The 21,483-nt window shown below is 54.6% G+C and overlaps 2 protein-coding genes across 6 annotated transcripts; one reads left to right on the top strand and one right to left on the bottom strand.

Moving 5' to 3' along the window:
• Positions 1-3,269: 3,269 nt before the first annotated feature.
• On the bottom strand, positions 3,270-10,791 carry CABP2 (calcium binding protein 2). 5 transcript variants are annotated; one of them, XM_074336792.1, is made up of 9 exons: positions 9,174-9,219; positions 8,173-8,322; positions 7,289-7,425; positions 6,598-6,774; positions 6,031-6,061; positions 4,918-5,052; positions 4,354-4,463; positions 4,093-4,240; positions 3,270-3,519 (listed from the first exon to the last, which is right to left on the bottom strand). In XM_074336792.1, exons 3-9 carry the CDS (start codon positions 7,343-7,345, stop codon positions 3,494-3,496), a joined length of 684 nt encoding a protein of 227 aa, XP_074192893.1. In that variant the 5' UTR covers positions 7,346-7,425; positions 8,173-8,322; positions 9,174-9,219; the 3' UTR covers positions 3,270-3,493. The 5 variants fall into 5 exon arrangements, with proteins under 5 accessions (XP_074192893.1, XP_074192895.1, XP_074192892.1 ...); XM_074336794.1 differs by lacking the exon at positions 6,598-6,774; XM_074336791.1 differs by lacking the exons at positions 6,598-6,774; positions 7,289-7,425 and having other exon boundaries at positions 8,173-8,404; positions 9,174-10,791.
• A 3,213-nt stretch (positions 10,792-14,004) lies between these two features.
• GSTP1 (glutathione S-transferase pi 1) lies at positions 14,005-16,676 on the top strand. Its single transcript, XM_074336796.1, has 7 exons — positions 14,005-14,066; positions 14,207-14,242; positions 14,591-14,697; positions 14,803-14,890; positions 15,949-16,052; positions 16,152-16,259; positions 16,420-16,676. Coding segments are annotated over exons 1-7 (633 nt in total). The 5' UTR covers positions 14,005-14,065; the 3' UTR covers positions 16,609-16,676.
• The last annotated feature ends 4,807 nt before the right edge of the window (positions 16,677-21,483 follow it).

Genomic DNA, 21,483 nt, shown 5'->3' on the forward strand with positions numbered 1-21,483 from the left:
TCCCGTACAGAAGAATTCCAAGAAATTTATGTCGACACTCTGCCCCTAAGTGTGGGCTGTGCATAGTAACTTCCTTCCGGAGAGTATAGTACGTAAAAGGAGTCGTTTTATACTATAGAAATCTGATAAGCACTGCCTCAGGCCAGGTGATCAAGACGAACAGCAGTAGCGATGCCATGTTGATGCTACGATGCACCCTTGATACGATGGCATGAGAACGTCACCTTACCTCTGTGGTCTTCTACCCCCAAGCCCATCACTCCAGACTAATCATGAAGAAAACATCAGACAAATTCCCAAATTAGGGACATTATATGAAGTACCTGAGCAGTCCCCAACACTGTCAAGATCATTGAAAGAAAGAAAGAAGGAAGGAAGGAAGGAAGGAAGGAAGGAAGGAAGGAAGGAAGGAAGGAAGGGAAGGAAGGAAGGAAGGACAAAAAAGAGAAAGAAAGACTGAGAAACCATCACAGCCAAGAGTAAGGAGACATGATTCCTAATGTAATGCAGTATCCTGGGTGGCATTCTAAAACAGAAAAAGGACACTCAGGGAAAAGCTGATGAAAGCTGCATAAAATGTGGACTTCAGTTAATAACATATCCGTATAAGTTCATGAACCGTGACCAATGTACCATTCTAATGTAAGATATTAATAATGGAATGATGGTTAATTTTATGTCAACTTGACAGGGTCACGGGGTTCCCAGACATTTGGTCAAACATGATTCTGAATGTGTCTGTGAGGGTGTTTCTGGATAAGATTAACAGCTGTTGAATCAGTGCACTAAGTGAAGCAGATTGCTCTTCCCAATGGGGTGGGCCTCATCCAATCAGTTGAAAATCTAAATAGAACAAAAAGGCTGAGTAAGTGGAAACTTTGCCTGCCTGCTGACCTGGAACATTTGTGTTCTCCTGCCCTCAAACTGGAACTTACACCGTCAACTTTCCTGGTTTTCAGGCCTTGGGATGCATTGGAGCTACACCACGGGCTCTCCTGGGTCTCCAGTTTGCTGACTGCAGGTCTTGGGACTGCTCAGCCCCCATAAGCACCTGAGCCAATTCCTTATAATAAGTATCTTTACACACACACACACACACACACACACATACACACACCTATTGGTTCTGTTTCTCTGGAGAATCTTGCCTAACACATAAGAGAAGCTGGATGTAGGGTATACAGGAATTTACTGTACTATCCTCGAAATAATTCTGTAAACCTAGAACTGTTCTAAAGTACATGGATGTAATATCTCAATGGTTACCTGGGTGCTTACACAGGTAAGAATTCATTGAGCTGCACACAAGGTTTACATGCCTTACTGAATGTATGTTATATTAAAACTATTTAAAGTAGATTTAATGTAAAAGCCTGGTTCGCTTGGGAAATCAGATCTCGTGGCTCTGGCTTGCTCTGGCTGGCCACAGCTGGTGGAGCAGGTGGTAGGTGTCCCTTTTAGGTGAGGAAGGGGCTCTCAGCTCAGCACAGGCTTGGCCTGCCCACTGTTCCTTTCTGGCCCTGGCCTCTGCTCCAGCTTGTTGTCTGTTGGGACCTTCTGGGCTAGCAGCCATTTTGAGATGGTGGTGGGGGGAGATGTGGTCACTTCTGGTGCCAGCAGACACACTGTAGACGATGAAGCCCATCCCAGCAACCCCCTCAAGCCCCTAACTGCAGAGCCTGCCAGGCTGGGGAGGCTGACTGAGCGGGGTTCTGGTGTTGCCCTGGCACATGTTCATCACTCCTCCCGCCCCTGCAAAGAGGACCAACAGCCAGGCAGCAAAGCCATCTGTACCAACGGTGCAGGGCTGTGGGAAGGAAGTCGGGCCATGGCTCCCAGCGAAGCTGCAAGCCGGGGACAGCAATTCCTGATCCCCAGGCCTGCCAGACTGGCTGGCAGGAGAGATCTCCTAATTGAGGATTAAGGATTAATTGGGATCTTCCAGGAGAGTGGCACTGAAGCTGCTGCAGCCAGCCCTAGCAACTCAGTGTCCAGGCCCAGGCTGGGCAAGGACCGGTGGTTGCATACCCGCTCTGTCCCAGGGCCATCTTGGCAGCAGAGATGGTGAGGACCAGGCACGGGGCTGGACGCTCCCACCCCTTCCCAGCCAGGAAGTCAGGGCTTGTCAGCCCTCCCAGCAGGCAGCGGCAGTGGCCCGTCAGGACTTTGCTGCAGCTAGAAGAGGCCGAGGCCCATCCTGGGTCCAGTCCGACCCTGAGGCACCCTCTCTCGTTGGCACTGTGATTTTCGAGTCCCCAGGCCTGAGGGCAAGTCCCACCTCCGCTTCATCGTAATTGTGTGGGACTTTGTGCTAGTCCCTCGTCTTCCAGGAGCTTTCTGGTGCCAGGCGAAGGGGCTGGCTTCACCTGGGACCATGGGTAACCATGGCCAGTTCCTGAACAGAGTGTCGCAAAACGCAGCTGGAGTTTAGCAAGAGTAATCCGGCGGCATGTGCTGCACGGACTGTTGGGGAGTGGTGGCCATGGGGCTGTGTGACCTCTAACAAGTCACGTAAACTGGGCCTCTCGGGTTCCTCAACCTGGAAAATGGGGCTATGAAGACCAGGGCAGGATTGGAGCGAGGAGACATGCGATTCGGGTCCCCTAGGAAGCAGACGCTGAGATGAAGTTAGGAATACAAGCTAGAAAAGGCGAGAAAGTGGGATTGGCAGGAGGGCTTCTGAGCTGAGACTGGCCTGACCATGCCTCGGCTAACGTAAGGGGAGTTGAGGCAGTGACCACCGGGGAGAGGAGCCTCAAGTCAAGCAGAAATGTGCATGTCCTAGCTCCCATCATGCTGGGTCAGTGGCTGGCGGTTCCAGGAATAACTAGATGGCAGCCTAGGAGCTGAGTTATATCCCGAAGGGACCAATAGCCAGAGCCTGACAGCTAACTCACTCCTTCCAGCTGAGAATTAAAGCTGGGAAGGACTAAACTTCTTTCTCAAAGGACTCTGAACAGCACCCCTCCAAGAGTAAATGAAACGGAGCTTGGGAAAAGCCCTCACACACTTGCCCCACCCTCTAATCCTGGACCAGACAGGGGTCATTCACAGGATGAGGGGCCAACATACATCCAGTTCTGAGAGAAGCAGTTTGGGTTTACTCCTCCAGGTCTGTTTCCCAATGCTTGCTGTGGGCCGGGTCCAGGATCCAGAGAGGACTGCTGCCCAGCCAGAGCACACAATCGAGGCAGCTTATGGCCCAGGACGGAACTTTTGGGGACCAAACACTGAGTCCTCCAGGGTGAGGAAGTGAGGTGGAAGCCATCTCCCCAGGTATGAAGGTACTTTATTGTCAGACAAACAGATGGACAAGGGGCTTGGTGGAGGAGTAGGGATGGGGGTGAGGGCAGGCAAGGGCATTGCACACAGGCAGAGGGTGGGGAGGAGAGAGGGAGGGGGCTAACTAGAAGCTATGGGCTCCCGGGAACACACTGGTGGGCAGTGGCTGTGGCCCCAAATCCTCTCTGCTGCCTCCAGCTTCCGTGCAGGCTCAGCGAGACATCATTCGCACAAACTCTGCCAGGACAAAGCCAAAGTTTCGGGTCTGCTCTCTGGACCCCACTAAGGGTGGGATCAATATATTGGCCTTGAGGTGGGAAGGAGTTCGGTCAAGGGCAGGGCCTGCAAGGGAGTCCCCTGGATCTGATAGGGAATAGGGTTCTGGGCTAGGAAGAGGGGCTTCAGTTACATCTTATAACTGAACCTGTTTTCCTCTTTGCTTTGGCCACTAGGAAGCTCAGGACCAATTTGGGGGCCTACATCAGAGAATTCCTACATACTGATTTTCCTTGGCTTCCTATGATTATTTAATCCTTGTTTCCCTCTGTGGGAATGCAAAGTAGAGGAAGAGCTGGGTTCTGGATCAGGCTGCCTGGACTCAAATCTTGGTTCCATCCACTTCCTTTTGCTGAACACCCACAGTTCCCTAAGTACTGACTTTCTTTTCCTGCTTCTGGGGATGATACTAGTTCATTCCCTCTGGGAGAGGACTCAGGCATGCTTAGCAGAGGGCCTGGCACACAGTGATAGTGCTGCCTTTATTGTTCTTTATCTGTTAGAAACCTTCCAGGGTGTGGTGGCAGGTGGTACCTTCAAAGTCGACCAGGCCGTCCCCGTTGAGGTCCATGTCGTGGAGGATCTCATCCACATCCCGCTGGCTGAGGCGCTCCCCCAGCAGGGTCTTGAGGGCTACACGGAGCTCACCCAAGCTGATGCGGCCATCCCCGTTGGTGTCGAACTGTGGCAGCGTTGGTCATGGAGTTGGGTCACCAACCGGATCATGCATTCACTCAGCCCCTCACTCACAGCAGACACGCAGGCCCTGCCCGCCCTCAGCCCCAGTGGCCGCACCTCTCGGAAGGCGTCCCGCAGCTCCCTGACGCCGATCATGTCTGCCGTCTCTGCCAGCAGCTTGGGGCCCATCAGTTCCACAAAGTCGTCAAAGTCCACCTTCCCACCACCTGGGGGCGGCCATGTTCATCAGAGACCCTTGGCCAGCCCTGGCCCTCCTCTGCTCTCTGCCCTCTCCTTCTGGCTCGTGTCCCCTCTCCCCTGCTGCACTACATGTGCCCTTCGCTCCCTATGGGCCCCGCGGGCTGGACCATCTGTGTTTTTTTATGGCTTTCCTTAATTTTCATGACAAGTTTGTTTGGGTTCAAGTCCTAGCTCCAAGGATCTAGCTGTGTGATCTTAGGTAAGTCACTTAACCTTTCAGATACTCAGTTTGCTCATCTAAAAAATGGGGATGTCATAGGGGATGGTGAGATTCTCTGGAGGCAGAGTCCTTGCCTTAAGAATGACCCAGGTCCAGGCTCTGAGAGCCAACCTGTGCAAGCATCTCTGTGGCGGGGCTGCCTAGCCACCCTGGCCCTGGCCTCTGCAGAACTGGGGGTGGGGCAGGTCTGAGGCACATACTGATTTGCTGTGAAATCTCGATGAGCTCCATTTCAGTGGGCATGAAACCCAGTGTCCGCATGCAGGCTCCCAGCTCCTGGTAGCCGATGTAGCCGTCCTGGTCTCGGTCAAACTCCTGGAAGGCGACCTGCAGCTCTGCCAGGCAGGACAGGGGCAGTTTTTTCCCTGCTGTCCCTTGGATCCCAGCTTGGCTCAGCTCACCCTTCTCCCTTTGGTCCAATCACTCCCTTCTTCTAAACATCAGTTTATTTTTGCTGCCTCAGGGCATTTGCACATGCTATTCCTATAATTCATTCTTTCAGCAAATATTTAAGAAGCATCTACTATGTGTTAAGCTCTGCTCTAGGATTACAGTGGAGGGGGGGGGTGAGGAGGAGAGGGGAGGGGAGGAGAGGAGAGAAGAAAAGGAAGAAAGGGAAGGAAGGAAGGAAGGAAGGAAGGAAGGAAGGAAGGAAGGAAGGAAGGAAGGAAGGGGGAAGGAAGGAAGGAAGGAAGGAAGGAAAGAAGAAAGGAAGGAAGGAAGGGAGGGAGAGAGGGAGGGAGGGAGGGAGGGAGGGAGGAAGGAAACCCCAGACCTCATGGAGCTGACATTCTGGAACACGCTCCTCTCCTCTCTGGTCCTTATGTCACCTATTCAAGGAAGTCTTCCCTCTAAACTCAGTCTTCTCCAGCCCATTTGTTCATTTCCTTGAAAGCACTTAGCACCACTTGTACTTGTAGTTGACTTATTGATGTCTCTCTCCAGAGGACACCGGCCATATCTGTCCATTTGAACATGTTTCCCAGTGCTCAGCACAGGGCCAGGCACACAGTGAGCACCCAGGAAATGTTTGCTGAATGAACAAATACAAAAGTGGCCCATGACCCATCCAGCAAATGAGAACAGGCAACTGACAGCTGGGGGTTCTGTCAACCCCTCCCTGTTCAGTTTTGTCCCCAGTCTCCTCGCACGGGTCTCCTGCAGCCTTCTTCTTGCTCCTAGTTCCTTCTGGGAGGCCCCCAGTTTGGGGTGAGGCCCAGGTGGGGATAAGGCCCCCCACCCGATGCCCCCTCCCCTGTGAGCACCCCCCATACCCACCCTTCCGGAAACTATTTCTTTCCCAAACCCTTTACCTTCAATCTCCTCCGGCCGCAGCTCCCGGTCCTGAGGGGGCACAGAGGGGTTAGGAATTCCCTGCACCCCTTCTTTCCTGTTCTTTGGGGCTCCCCACTCAGCCCCCCATAACATACATGCACAGGGCCTGTGTCTGTCTGACACTGCCCAGACCGGGTTCCTCCCACCCATTCCTGCTGACTGGCCTGGGGGTCTTGGGTCGCCCCCTTCCCTGCTACCGGCCCAGGCCTCTTCCAGGGCCTCCCCCGACCCACTGCCACCCTCCTCTAGGGCACAGAGCCCCGTTTGCCAGAGGTGAATCCGGGGTTGAGCAGAACCTCAGGTTTGGCCTGGTGGGGCCTCAATGTCACGGTCTCTTGTTCTCTCTATCCCTCTCCTGGGGACCCTGCCACCTGCCTGCCCATCCCCTGGGTGGCTGTCTCTGATGTTTCTCTGGGTCTCTTTCTGCCCACCTCCCCAGACCTTTGTGCCTTTGCACCGACCTCCCCACTCAATCCTCGCCCCCCCTACGTAAGGAGAGGCAAAGAGGGGGCAAGGGCAGCGGGCGGGCGGGTGGCCGTACATACAAGCTGAGTGGCAGCGACGCTGGGCCGCAGGAAAATGCAGGTGGGCCCCACCAGGCTGCTGAGCACCGAGTAGCCCTGGACGCCAGGCCCAGGGCTCCCCTCCTCCTCAGGGCTGAGGCTGGGGCCCAGGCTGTGGCCAGAGTCCCCTGGGGGGGAACTGGGCCACTGCCATCTGTCCTGAAGCAAAGCCAGCCATGAGCTGGGGCACTGGGACCTCTCCACCTGCACACAGCAGCTTCTCCTGTCTTTGGCAGCCAGCACAGGAGAATGGAGGCCCTCACCTATTGGAGCTGGAAGGGTCCACCCTTTACTGTGCAGTTGGGCAAACTGAGGCACAGAAAAGACAAGGGATTTAGCCATGGTCACTCAGAGAGCCAGTGACAGAGGAAGACCTTGAGCTCAAACTCTGTGTCCCCTAGGTCAGGACTGGCTAACAGAGAGCAGGGATGGGCAGCTGGGGGGCCTGATGAGCTTGGCGGGGGAGGCCCAGTGGTCCACAAGAGCCAAGACCAGGGGGACAGAGTCCAGGGACTCCCAGGGAAAACTTCAGTCTAGGGCAGTGTGAACCAACGCCTCCTTCCCCCTTCTGTGCCCCCCTCTAACCCTTGCGCCGCCCTCACACAGGCCCCTGCCCTCCCACAGGGTCTAGTCCCGGCTCCTGGCTTTGGCTTCTCCCCCTTGACCCTCCTACCTTAGGTCCCCGGTGTCTGGGCCGCTTGGCACAGTTTCCCATGGGCCCCTGAACCATGACAAGCCTCAGATGCTGTGGGCTCCCGTCAGCCCCCAGCTGCTTCCAGTGCGAGTCTGGCAGCACTGCTGGGGATTTTCCTAGGGTTTTGTGGGGAAGATCGGGGCGGGTGGGCAGGCGGGGAGCCCTGGACACGGGGGCTTCAGTCCTAATCCGGGATTATCTCTGAGCATCTCTGCTGTGAGGGGGGCCCTCTGGAATGCCCCGCCTCTCCGTGCTCACTTCTGAGGGTCTTCCAGATGCCCTCTCTCCAGCATCCCTCTTCCCCCAACCCCTTCCCCTAATCTCTCCCAATCAGGAAACTTAATGTCTTCAGAAGAAGGGCCTCAACCTGGGAGGAGGAAGCCATGTGCCCAGTGTGCCAGGGCGGGCTGGGGCATCTCTCCCGTCAGAATGGCAGATGATACCAGGTGGTATGAACTCTGCAGAGCCTGGCCCCATGCCTGTTCAGAGAGGAGCATCCTCGGCCCAGGAAACCCCTGCCCCTTCCTGCCAGGTCCCTGGCTTTCACCTCAGAGCACTTGCCCAGCCAGACTGCTCTTGGCACCTCTGCCTCGACCAGTGCCCTGACCTTTGTACTTGGACAAGGAGCTGAAGGGAGCCGACCCTGGGTGCCATGGGCTGACCACAGGGCTCAGTGAGGGCAGAGATGGAGAGGGACGTCAGCTGACCAAACGACTGATCCTCCATCAACACACATGTCTGGGGTTTCCTCCTGGGCTCGGTCCTGAGTCTGTCCTACAGGGCCCCAGTTGGGGTGTGGGGTTCCCGCTGTCCCTTCCTGGTCCCCTCAGTTGAAGGCAGACCCACATCCCTGCCCACTTTACCTGCCCATAGGCTGCCTGCACCTGGGCCTCAAGCTCCTGCAGGAGTACGCGCCGCCTGGTGGCTGCTGGACTGGCAGGGGCCTGGCTGGGCCCTGCAGTGTCCTGAGAAGGCCTGGGGTCCCCCGTGGGGAGGTTGTCACCTTCTGGGCCCTGGGGAAGGGCCATGGAGACGAGGGCTTGGCACCGCCTGCTGGCCGAGGGACACGGCCCCACTCCAGTCCCCCTGGTCCTGCTTTAGTGGGGGGGTTGCTTAGTGAGCACCTGTGGGTGTTGTCCCCATAGGGTCCCTGCTGCTGTCTTCCTCCTTGTTCCTGGCTCCATGGGCTGGTAGGGCTCCGGGATATCTTTCCTGGCCCCCCTTTCCCTTCACACGGCCTCTCCCCATAATCCTAGCCTTCCCCCACCCCACCACCTTCCACGCTTCATGCTGGCCACGGACGGCACCTGGGGTTCCACAGGACCGTCTGTACAGACACTGGGCCACCCAGCCTCTCTGGCTCCTCGTTTCTGAATCTCCCTGAACTCCCTTCTCTGTTTCTGTCCTGTTCTCTGCCCCTCTCTGCCCCCCTCCTTTGGTGTCTCTCTCTGTCTGTCTGACCTGCAGCCCCTCACTCCACCCCCCGCCCCCTGCTGACGTTTGTTCTGTGGTATCTGTGGGTCTCTCTGACCACTCAGGCCTGTCTCTCTGTCCCTTCCCGCCCTCTGTGGTGTGGGGATCTTTCTCGCATTGGTCTGTCCATCCTTAATCTTCTATTCTCCCCACCATCCTCCCCCCAGGATGGCTCCTGGATTCTGGAAAGACAGGCTCCCCTCCCAGACCTTCTCCCTCCTCCCCACCGCAGGGTGCCTCTGTGCTTCCCCACCTCCCCACTCCTGCCAGCACCTCCCTCCTAACTTCTGCTGACCTCCAACCTCCTGCTTTTCAGGGAAAACAGTGGGTCTGGGCCAGGCAGTCCCCGCTGGCCTCTTGTGCCCCCTTGTTATGTCCCCAGCCCACTTACCACCTAGCTGCCTGCTCCTCACCTCCCAGAATGAGGTCAGTTGTCCTGTCCCGGCTCTGCTCCAGGCCCCTCATGATTTATTTACCTGCCCCCTGCACCAGCTTTTGTCCGAGGGAACTAGATCCTGCCTGACACCTGCCATCTGAGCTGCTGGTTCTGGCTGTTCTCGGCCACGCACGGCCATCCATTCACATATTCCTTTTGCAAACATCCGAGGCCGGCTGCGACCCAGACCCTGGCCAGCTGCTAGGGCCACATGACAGACCCCATCTGCCCGAGGGCCCTGCTCTCAGGCATTCCTAACTCAGAAAGGGGTGAACAGGCCATCTCCACATGCTCGGGGCACGGATGCAGCCATCGGGGGGCTTCATGGAGCAGATGAGGGATGGGGCAACATGCTGGCGTTGCCCACCCGTGTTTAACCTGGTTCTGGCCCTGGGGCAGCGCTGGGATCAGCTGTGGACTTATCGACAGGGTATGTTGGGTAGAGACCCTCAGGAAGGAGGCAGGGGTCAGTAGCCTCTGGAAAGGGTATGGGTGGCAAGAGGTTGGGAAAGATTTCAGAGGGCCTGAATCTTCAGCAAATGTTTGTGGAGCAACTGCTATGTGCCCTCCTTGGTGCTAGAACTCGGTCCCTGACTCCTGGTACCTTCCATCTGATGGAAGATGCACATTCAACACACCCAGAATGACAGTGGAGGAGTAAGTGCAGGGGAAGGGTCCAGTAGGCTGTTGAGATGGAGGAGAGTGGGGACCTTGCTGTGACTGGGGGTGGAGACTTGCGAGCCAAGACCAGACGGATGGTGGGAATGACGTCGTGAAGGGAGGGGTGGCCACGCAGGCAGAGGGAACAGCTGCCACATAGCCCTGAGCAGGTCTGAGGATCTGAGGAAAGGCCATGTTTCAGAGGAGAGTGACACTGGCCAAGGGGTCAACGGAGGGAAGGGCTCATGGTGACCATTCTTGTTGATGATTTGGGGCTCAGCTTTCAGCATCCCTCTGCACCAGGGTCACAGCTCCCCCCAGAGGCCAGGAGTCCAATGCTTCCCAGGCAGAATGGCAGACGTCCCTCAGAGACGGGACTTCTCCCATTTTCTGCAAGGTCATAGGAAAGGCCTGCAGAGTGGGGCTCCTCATACATTCGCTGTGTGACTCAGGCAAGGTATTTCATCTTGCCAAGCCTCAGTTTCCTTATCTGAAAAATGGGGTTGACCTAGTATCTGCCTCATGGTGCCTTGGTGAAAATTAAATGATAAAGAAGGACTTAGTAGGTTCCTGGCACATAGGACGGACTCAAAACACGATGGATGCCACATGTGATGAGTGACTTCCTGTCCAGATAACCACCTAAGAAGATGGGAAGTGGTGAGACATGTGTGTCCCAAAGTATAAGCCAAAATAGTGGGGGCTATATCTGGTCAGAATATAGTGAGTAGAAGCGTTTGTGATCAAGGAGAAAAGCCACTGTGTCTAGGTGAACAAAGCCTGGCTTGGAAATCTTTCCTGGCTTGTGTTCAATGAACAGCATCTTAGGGCATTCATCTTGGTGCCCTTGACTTGCCCATCCTGACTTAGCCAAGCTGGGGGCCCTGTTCCAGTGTCCAGGATGTCCAGGCGGATTAGTGGTTGACATACCCTGTTTCCCCAAAAATAAGACCTAGCCGGACAATTAGCTCTAATGCGTCTTTTGGAGCAAAAATTAATATAAGACCCGGTCTTATTTTACTATAAGACCGGGTCTTATATAATATATAATAATATAATATGATATATAATATAATACTGGGTCTTATATTAATTTTTGCTCCAAAAGATGCATTAGAGCTGATTGTCTGGCTAGGTCTTATTTTCAGGGAAACACGGTATAAGTGGATGGGTGGGTGGATGGATGGATGGATGGATGGATGGATGGATGGATGGATGGATGGACAGGTGGGTGACTGACTGGATAGAAGGATGGGTAGATGGTTTGATGGATGAGTGGTTAAATGCTTGGTAAATGAATGGATGCACAATTACATAGATAGAAGGTTGGGTGGATGGTTGAATAGATGGATATATAAATGGGTAAAAAAATGGATGGAGAGATGGGTTTATTGGGTGGGTAGTTGGATGAATGAGTGGATAAATGGATGGTGGATGTTTTGATGGACTGCTGGTTGAATGTTTGGTTGTTGGATGGATGGATGATTAGCTAGACGGATGTAGAGATGAACCTACAGACAGATGGACTGCCAGTGACAACCTTATATGCTTTGTTAAAAGAGTCCATTAGGGTAGAGATAGGTCAGATATGGATCTTACTTATTTCGGTGTCTCCTGTGATGTCTAGCCCACTCGTTGCCTGATACAGAGTAATCAATGTGTGCATGAAGACTTGTGTCTGTCTAGCTCCCCCCACTCTGAGCTGTAATTCCTCTGACGGCAAAGATGACGGCTCCTTCTCTACCCTGGTCCTCACAAGCCAAACCCAGGCTTGGCACCTGGTAAGCACCATGCCCAGAGCCACGTTGAGATACCACTTCACACTTACTGGGATAGCTAAAGGAAAAAAGACAGAGAATAACAATGGTTGGGGAGGATGTGAGGTTGGAACCTTTCTATGCTGCTGTTGGGTTTATAACGTGGTGCAGCTACTTTGGAAGAGTTTGGCAGTTCCTCAAAACGAGTTACCATATGACTTAGAGATTCCACTCGTACATGCTACCACAGGGATGAACCTTGAAAACATGATGGTGAGTGAAGGCAGCCAGACACAAAAGGCCGCATACTGTATGGTTTCCTTTATAAGAAATGTCCACAATAGGCAAATCCATAGCAACGAAATAGACTAGTGGTTGCCAGGGGATGCGGGGAGCGGGGATGAGGAGTGGCTCCTAATGGGCACAGGGTTTCTTTTTGTGGTGAGGAAAATGTTCTGGAATTAGATAGTGGTGATGATTGCACAACACTGAATATACTAAAAACCACAGAATGTACCCTTTACAAGGGTGAATTTTATGTAGCAATAAATCAGTTTGTATCTATTTTAAAACCCACCAAAGACAGGTACTGATGTATACAGCCAGGAGGTGGGGACTGGACACAGGGAGGTGCCTAACCAGTTGGGCTGGGAAAGCACTGCTTCTGGGCCCCAAATCACCAGGCCCCAGGGTGGCCACAGAGCTAGACCACAGGCTGGGCTTGTGGAGCCAGAAGACTGTGGGTAAAAGCACTACCTGGAACACCACAGCATAATGCCAAGTCATCCTGGGTGGCAGACTGCCCAGGGGACCTGAGCGTGATGGCTGGAGGCTGTGAGCTGCACTGGATGCAGGGGGTCTTCCATTCTCCCAGGTCTATGATGCTTGTGCACAAAGAGGGGGTGTGCACACTCCAGGCCAGAGCAGGTGAATGAACCTCTCTGAGCCTTGGTGTCCTGGTCTGTATAATGGGAACAAGATTCCCTCCCTACCAGGGTATTGTGGAGATGAAATGAGACCATTTATACAAAAGCTCTTTGTAAGGGGCTGAGTGCTGGACAGATGTTGCTCCAGCTGTGAATCAGGGATAAAACAGCTCTGGCACCCCTGCCCCAATCCCTCCTGCCCCAGGCAGCTGTGGGCTCCAATGAGGCTAAAGGTTGCTGGTGATTAGCCGTGCTTTGGGTGTGTACTTCTACACAGGATACCTTCCTCTCCTTGTGGTTCTATCAGGAAAACCAGGCTGAGATGCCTGGCTCTGTCAGGCCCAGTTCCCAAGGAAGTCTGCCACACCCAATGAGAGCCTCCCTCACACGCCTGCCTTGGGAAGTGGCAGCCAGGAGAACTGGGCTACCAGATGGGTGCCAAATGGGTCTCAGGGAGGCAGGCACTGGGCTCTGCCTGGAAAGACACAGCCCTCTGAGGTCCACGAGGTTCTGTTCATTCTAGTGTTTCTGCTTTTCTATCCAACCACATCCCCGGTTTCAGCCTGTATTAGACTCAGTCAAAAAAGGTTGGAAGGGGCGGCGGATAGCTCAGTTGGTTAGAGCGCGAGCTCTGAACAATAGGGTTGTTGGTTCCACATGGGATGGTGGGCTATGCCCCCTGCAACTAAAGATTGAAAATGGCGACTGGACTTGGAGCTGAGCTGTGCCCTCCATAACTAGATTGAAAGAACAACTACTTGGAGCTGATGGGCCCTGGAGAAACACACTGTTCCCCAATATTCCCCGATAAAATTAAAAAAAAGAAAAAGAAAAAGCTCCTAATGAATATTAAAAAAAAAAAAAAAAGTTGGGAGACAATAGACCTTGCAGAAGAAAGAATGAGGGTTAAAAGTGAGGCCCCTGAAGCCAGCCAGATCTGGGTTTAAATCCTGTTTACTAGCTGTGTGACCCTGGGAAAGTCACTTAACTTCTCTGTGCTTCGGTTCCATCTGTAAGACGAGGATCAGAACAGTCTAAGGGTTGTAATATTTGTAAAGTTCTCAACACAGTCAGCCCCTAAGGGTTTGCTATTATTACTGTCATGGGGGGAGGATGTGTAAATGGATACGTCTAATTGCATTCATGCATGCAACAAGCATTTATTGAGCACCTACTGTATGCTGGCTCTGGGGACCCAGCAGTGAGCAAGGTATTCAATCCTGGCCTCTGTGGTCCCTGAGGAGTTACGTGTGTTTAGGTATGGCGGGGGGGGGGGGGGGGAATAGTGGCTGTGTGATGCCAAGGGTGGGTGCCTCTTGTACAGACACTGCCCTGCAGGCAGGGTACACCCATGTAGAGGAGCAGGCCGGTCTGTCGGGCCCTGCCCCCACCACAGAGATTTGCCTGGGACCAAGATACATTCCTGGGTGAGGTGGGGCCAGAAGTAAATATAAGGCCTCTGTTCCTTCCTGCTTCCTGCTGCACTTGTATATCACCTCCGGCCAGTGAGTACAGTCTGGACCCGGTAGGGAGTGGGCCCAGGCTGAGCCACCCTCTCTCTAGGGGGTCTGACTCTAAGGCTGCCTGCCCTTGGGCCCTGCAGCCAGGCGGGAAGTCCTTCATCGTCCTGTCTTGTCTCTCCTAGTGCCGCCCTACACCATCGTCTACTTCCCTGCCCAAGGTGCTACCTCTGCTCCTTCTGGAGGGCCCAGGCCGGACACTCAGGCTGCTCCCTGGACTTGGGGCAGGATCGCGGGGGCAGGGCCGCGCGACTTTCCCCTCTTTTCCTCTGCTTTTCTTTCCTGGGGCACTGTGGGGCTGGGTGTCCTCCCCTCCTCCCCATCCCCGTCTCCAAGACACTTGGGGCCATGGTCTCCATTCTTCCTCTGAGGTCCATCCTCTCAGAGGCTCCCAAAGCTAGGGTTTCTTTCCTGTCCCTCTGTCCTTTCCACCTACTCCTGACCCCTCCCCAGGACTCTGTGAACCTGGGGCTCTCCCTGTCCCCATACTCTTGTCTCCCCACCCGCAGGGCGCTGTGAGGCCACACGCATGCTGCTGGCTGACCAGGGCCAGACCTGGAAGGAGGAGGTGGTGACCAAGGAGGCCTGGATGCAGGGCTCTCTCAAGGCCTCCTGTGTGAGTGCTCGTGCCCAGTGGGGTCCGGGGCTGGGCCTTGGGGGACAACACTACTGGGGGGGCAGCCAAGCTCAGCACCTCTGACAGAGCTGTGCCACCCCCCAGCTGTACGGGCAGCTCCCCAAGTTCCAGGACGGAGACCTCACCCTGTACCAGTCTAATGCCATCCTGCGCCACCTGGGCCGCTCCCTCGGTGAGTCCTGAGGTCACAGGCCGCCGGGTCCAGAAAAGTACCTGAGGGGTCCCAGCAGGATGTTCCCGGGCCTGAGCAGGTGTGCTTGCAGCCACCAGAGTCCTGCCTGGCTGAAGGGCAGGTCTGATGGCCCTAGAGGAAGGGTCAGGGCCAGGGTTAGGAGGGCTCTGGGTTATGGGGCTGGCATGGCCAGTCCACTTGGGCCCAGGGGCAGTATGGTCAGCCCCCAGCCAGACGGTGCCAAATGGCTTCACTCTGCCTATTTCCTGGACGACAGCTCACAGGAGGCCGTCGGCAACCATATGTGTGCTGGGGCAGGCTAGAGGTCACTGCAGCTATGGCCAGGGGCTTTCAAGTGGATCTCCTGCCCGTTTCTTCCTGTTCTGGCCTCATCTGAATCTGGAAAACTCATGGTTACAGAGGACAGACCTATGGCCCTGTTTCAAGGGTGGCAGGAACATGGCTTAAGGAGGTGGCTGCCTTTTTATTGGCCAGCCTGGGGTGGTAGTGCAGAAAAGCCCTGGGTTCCAGGAGGATGAGACAACTAGGGAAGGAGGCAGACGAGCATTGGGAACAGCCAGGCCCAGACTCACCCTAACTTTTGCAGGACCCAGGGTGAGGATAGAGGCTTTTACTGCAGTCTGTCAGGTCCTTTACCTGCCCCTATGCTGTCTTGCACTGCATATGGATACATCCGCCCACACAGTCAAGTTCTGTCCAGCCCCACAAATAGCCATCCTTAGTCCTAGGGAGGCACGTATGAGGGGCTTGGTCTATCCTTGTGGCCGAAATATTTGGGGGCGGGGGCTTGGGGCCATTTGGGCAGGGAACTCCTGAGTCTCGGCCACCTAGGGTGTGGCCTAAAAGGCCGGTGTGGGCTTCAGCTGGGTGTATCCCCTTGGACTCAGAGATGGGAGCAGCAGAGTTGGGCAGAGCGGGGCCTCCAAAGCAAGGGACTGGGTGGCCCAGGCCTGAGACCTGTGTGCTTTTTGGGGCGAGGAGAGCAGTATGGCACCAGCCTGAACAGAACCTGACCCGTTGCCTGGCCACTGACGCAGGGCTATACGGCAAAGACCAGCGGGAGGCGGCGCTGGTGGACATGGTGAACGACGGTCTAGAGGACTTCCGCAATCTCTGTGCCCACCTCGTCCGCCACAACTATGTGAGTAGGGGCCTCAGCTGGTGCTCAGGCCTGGGGGGCTAGGGAGGTCATCTGGCCAGGCATGTTGCATGCCGCCCCTGGGATCACTCTGGTTCACAGGAAGAGGGCAAAGCCCAGTATGTTCAGGAACTGCCCAGGCACCTGAAACCTTTTGAGACCCTGCTGTCCCAGAACCAGGGGGGCCAGGCCTTCATCGTGGGCGACCAGGTGAGTGCTGGATCCAACCCATTGCGGGTCCATTTCTCAGATGGGCAAAAGGAGGCCCAGAGTAGGGGCCATGACTGGTTTGTTGGAGCAGCTAGAGTTCTGGCCCCAGCAGCTGTTCTCTCCTGACCCCACTCAAACCACCCCGGCCCCTGACCTGCAGATTTCCTTCGCGGACTACAACCTGCTGGACTTGCTGCTGAAGCACCAGGTCCTGGCCCCCGGCTGCCTGGACTCCTTCCCCCTGCTCTCGGCCTACGTGGCTCGCCTTAGCGCCCGGCCCAAGCTCAAGGCCTTCCTGGCCTCCCCCGAGCACGTGAACCGCCCCATCTTTGGAGCCCGCAAGATATGAGCCCGCTCGGCCTCCCCTGGGAGAGTGGCTGCCCTTGGGAGTCAATAAACACGGTGAGAGGAAAGCTGTGCTGTAGTCACTGAGGACCTGGGTGTGCACAGGGGACCTTCTGCCCCTTCCTAGGCGGCCTCGGGGAGGGGAGGGCCGGGCTGGGCATTAGGACCTGGAGCTGCCTGGAGACAGAGGAGGATGAGCCTCCCCACCTCAGGGATGCACCTGGAGGGCTTCCTAGGGAAGGAGTTGTCCTCCACGGAGACACTCGTGATTATAGCAACCTGGGGAATCATCCCCATCTGAGAGAAGGGCAGTTGGCTGTGACAGTCCCGGCCGGCTGTGTGATGGGCACACAATCCGAGGCTGTGCACACGGGGAGTGACACACCCTTGGGTGTTTTACACGTGCATCGATGTTGCCTGTTCTCATGTGTTACCCACGGTCACCCCAGGTGGTGCGGCAAGTGGCCAGCAAAGCCAGGTGTGTGGCTCAAGGCAGTCTTGGACCGAGTGGGGGGCTGAGGGCCTCCCTCAGCTTCAGGGAGCTTCTGTCGGCCCCGGTGGGCGTGCCCCACAATCTGCCCTGTCCCAGCACATCTCTCCCTCCTGAAAGGCTGGGGTCACCTCCTGCCTGGCTCCCTCAGCCTGCCTGGCACTTCCTGCTGGTCCTCGTGCAGTGTGGAGTCGGACACTCCAGAATGCCAGGCACGCCCAGTGCATATCTGTTCGTGGCTCCTCGTTGGCCTCTGGGTGAAGTCCACAGCCTGGTGAGCCTGCCTGGCGCTCCTTCATGTGAACCCTGCTCTCCAGAACGTTCTCCGCCCTCCATGCCCTGTTCACTCTTAGAGCCACACTGTGCTTCTCTCAGCTCTCCAGACAGGCCTGCTCTGCTCATCTTGCCTTGTGTCTGGATCTCCTCTGCCCAAACTTTCCCACCCCGCCCGCCCACCATCATGCCATTTCAGCACTCAGTTTGCTGCCTCTCCAGCAGCGGCCCAGGTGCCCTGACACTTCTGCCTCTCCCTCAACTCCACTCTGTGGGCTCCTCGCCTGCCCAGCTGTCTCCCCTGGAACCCTCCTCCTGTGCAGTCAGAGGCCAGATCTGGTTCATTTCTGTGTCCTCTGCCTCTGGTGGGATAGCTGACTCACCTTCACTGTCAGGAAATGGGTGTGCGAACACCAGCAAGAGCTGACTTTTTTTTTTTTTAATACTTGAAAAGTTTATTTCTGTTTTAACTAGCCCACGGACCCAACTCTTTGAGAGCTGATTTCCTCATGGTCAACGGACCCTGCTCATGGTGACTTTCTCTCTACCCCCTTCCAAAAAAGTCAGCACCTTCCATCATGGTGCACATTTTCAGTTAAAATTGTCAACACAGCCCTCAACGTGCCAGTGTCTTGAATAAAGCTGCGAGAGCAGTAAGCAGGCGAAAAATACATCCACCTAAGTAAAAAATGCACGTATTCACCAAGTTAAGTGCTCACATGCAGAAGTTCTTGCACAGGAAAATGTTGGAGTGTTTGGATGCTGTCTAATGCCGAAGCAGTGACCTCCGTATCCATGAAAGAACATATTACTACTGGTTCTCTTGTAAATCGCTCACATAGACCACGGTAGTAGATACAACTATGGTTCACCTGCTTATGTGTTGCCTCCCACCGTGTGCGATTTTGTTTCTTTTGTTAAGAGCTGACTCTTTTTGTCCCACGGTACTACCTCCGCGGGGAGGCTGCGGGATCTCAGTCGCTCACTCTCTCTCTCTCATCAGCTGAGTCTGTTTTACGTGAGTCTCTGATCAGAGGCCTGTCCGAGTTCACAGGCCTGGTGCCCCCACTCTGTGCTGGCCCTTAGATGGTTACCTAACCCCTTCAACGGAGAAAGCTAAAAGTCAGAGAGGTGAGGCAACTTGTCCTAGGCCACACAGCTCGTAAACGGGAGAGCTGGAATTCAAACCCAGGTCTGAATGGCTCCAGGCTTTGTCATGGGTGGTCCTCAGAAAGGGAAGAAGGGAGGAGGTTGGAGGCCAGAGGAGAGAGCAGGAGACCAGTCTCAGGGGTAGGACAGGCCTGGGCATGGGCAGGTAGCAGAGGCTCTTTGGGGTGGAGTGGCAGGGGCACTGGTATCACTGTCGTGGCTTTTTCTGCCAGGCTAAGGACTTGGAATGACTTCCAGGGAACTGGGAGCCACCAGAGGCTTTGGAGCAGGAAAGATGGCATGGAAATGGACTTTTAGGAGTCTTGGCCTACGAGTACAAAGGTCTCCGGCATCACCTAACTCAACACCTTTACCTTACAGATAGGGAAACTGAGGCCCAGAGAGGGGAATGGACTTCTCACGCCCACATCTGGGTCGGCTGCTCCCGGGCTGGAGGCCTGGTTGCCCCTTAAAGGAGCCTCTGCCCGACAGACTTCAAATAGGCCCTGTGAGGAGCTGCACTGGGTCTGGGTCGCTGATCAGCAGTTTTGGTTTCTGGAGGCGGAGAATTGACCTTTCTGGATGAGAATGCCCCAGGGAGGGACCATTAGTCCTGAGGGGAAAGTGGTGGGGCCCTGAGGCAATGATTGCCACGTGGGGTGGGAGATCCGCTGTCCTGGTGGGTTTCATAATTCTTCCCCAGGGAGGCTGCAGGGCACAGGGGACGCCTGCAGCCCCACGGCCTGTTGAAGCTGCAAGAACATTGCTCCATTCTTTCCAGCCTCTCTTCCTGCCTCCACTACCTTCTCTGTCAAGGTCTTGGATGGCTCTGGCTTGGGCCCCATCCCCCCATTTCCCTGACCCCCAAGGCTCCCTTGTAAGCTGTTGGAGGGCTCTCTTCCCTTCCCTGGTATGGGACCCTGAGATTGGAGGTCGGGATTCCCATCTGCCCTCCCTGGCTGTATAGTCTTGGACAAATGGCTGATCCTCTCTGAGCTTGTTTGTGACATCCTGGGTGGTCATAAAGTGTTTATCGAGCACCTCCTATGTGCTAGACACTTAGCAGGTCTTAAGACCTCATTATACAGATGAGAAAACTGAGGTCAGAGCTGGAATTTACACCCAGTCAGGCTGACTACCCAGTCTATGTTTTTTCCCAAACAGCCCCAGAAAATGCTTTTAAATGTGCTGTGGATGAATGACGTAGTAATGAAGTGGTTATTTAAAATGTTAAACATCCTGGTTGAAATCAAGTCAGAGCCATGGGGAATTTTAGAAACAAGAGCATAGGTCTGCTTTGCTGTTTGCTGTCACCAGTTCTGCAAACATGTGGGGACAAGGTGTCAAGATGAAGTTGGGGTAAGTGTGTGCCCCTGAGGCTCCTCTCACTGAACCGGGTAGATGATTACCCCAAAGAACTGCTGAGTATTCGTCTGGGAGGTGTTTTGGGCAACTAAACCACACTTGGGCTCCACACTTTCCCGTTGGAAGACTTTGGACAGGGTAACGGGGGAGCCTTTGTGTCTCCAGATGGGACAAGGTCAGAAAAAGATCCATATGTCCTGAGGGCATGTGCTTTGTTTGCAGCCCCTTCAACTTATTTTCATGAACCTTATTCTTTTTATTTATTTATTTATTTTTATTGGGGAACAGTGTGTTTCTCCAGGGCCCATCAGCTCCAAGTCAAGGCATCCTTCAGTCTAGTTGTGGAGGGCGCAGCTCAGCTCCAAATCCAGTTGCTGTTTTCAATCTTTAATTGCAGGGGGCGCAGCCCACCATCCCATGTGGGAATTGAACTGGCAACCTTGCTGTTAAGAGCTCGCGCTCTAACCAACTGAGCCATCCACCGCCCCTCATGAATCTTATTCTTCTTCTTTTTTTAAAAGATTTTATTGGGGAAGGGGATCAGGACTTTATTGGGGAACAGTGTGTATTTCCAGGATTTTTTCCAAGTCAAACTGTTGTCCTTTCAGTCTTAGTTGTGGAGGGCGCAGCTCAGCTCCAGGTCCAGTTGCTATTGTTAGTGGCAGGGGATGCTGCTCACCATCCCTTTCAGGAGTCGAACCAGCAACCTTGTGGTTGAGAGGAGGCACTCCAACTAACAGCCATTCGGGAGCTCAGCAGCAGCTCAGCTCAAGGTGCCACGTTCAATCTTAGTTGCAGGGGGCGGAACCCACCATCTCTTGCAGGAGTCCTGGAGTTAAATTGGCAGCCTTGTGGTTGAGAGCCCACTGGCCCATGTGGGACTCGAACTGGCAGCCTTCGGCATTAGGAGTATGGAGCTCCAACTGCCTGAGCCCCCGGGTCGGTCATGAACCTTATTCTTAAGAGTGGCACCCAGGAGAGAAAATAAGACGAGGACATTCAGCCTACTTATCTGCTGTGTCCACAACTGGATTCTGGCTCAAGAGTGTGTCACAATGAGAAGGGGATAGCCTCTCAGAGATTCAGTCTTAGTACGCTTACGTCTTCAAATAGACCCAGTGATTAGGCCACACCTGTAGAAAGTTACCATTTTGAGAGTTTAAAGTAGTTGTTTTTTTCCCATATTCCAAAACTAGAGACTGTGACTTTGGCTCATAAATCCAGACATGGCAGAGTGGCACACACAAGTGGGATGGTCACTCAGCTGGAACCTGGCAACCCCCACCAGACTCCCTCATCCCCTGCTGGTACCAGGTCTTGTCCTTCAGACACATGGGACCCAAGCCCAGCCACTCACTGAGGGCCAGCCCCAAGCACGGCAGTGGTCCAAGCAGTGAGCTCATGCACAAAGCTGGGTCTGTCAGAATCCTCCACTGACCCATCCCACACAGCAGCTGGCCAGGTGTCAGGAGCGCCCTCTGTGATGTGATCTTTCTTTTCTGTTCAAGAGACTGTGAATTCAGACAGACTGTGGGGTTGGTTTAGCTGAGAGAGTGGAGCCCATGTACAGAGAAAAGTGTGTGTGTGTGTGTGTGTGTGTGT

The sequence above is a fragment of the Rhinolophus sinicus genome, linkage group LG06 (genome assembly GCF_036562045.2).
Source record: "Rhinolophus sinicus isolate RSC01 linkage group LG06, ASM3656204v1, whole genome shotgun sequence".
Lineage (NCBI taxonomy): Eukaryota > Metazoa > Chordata > Mammalia > Chiroptera > Rhinolophidae > Rhinolophus > Rhinolophus sinicus.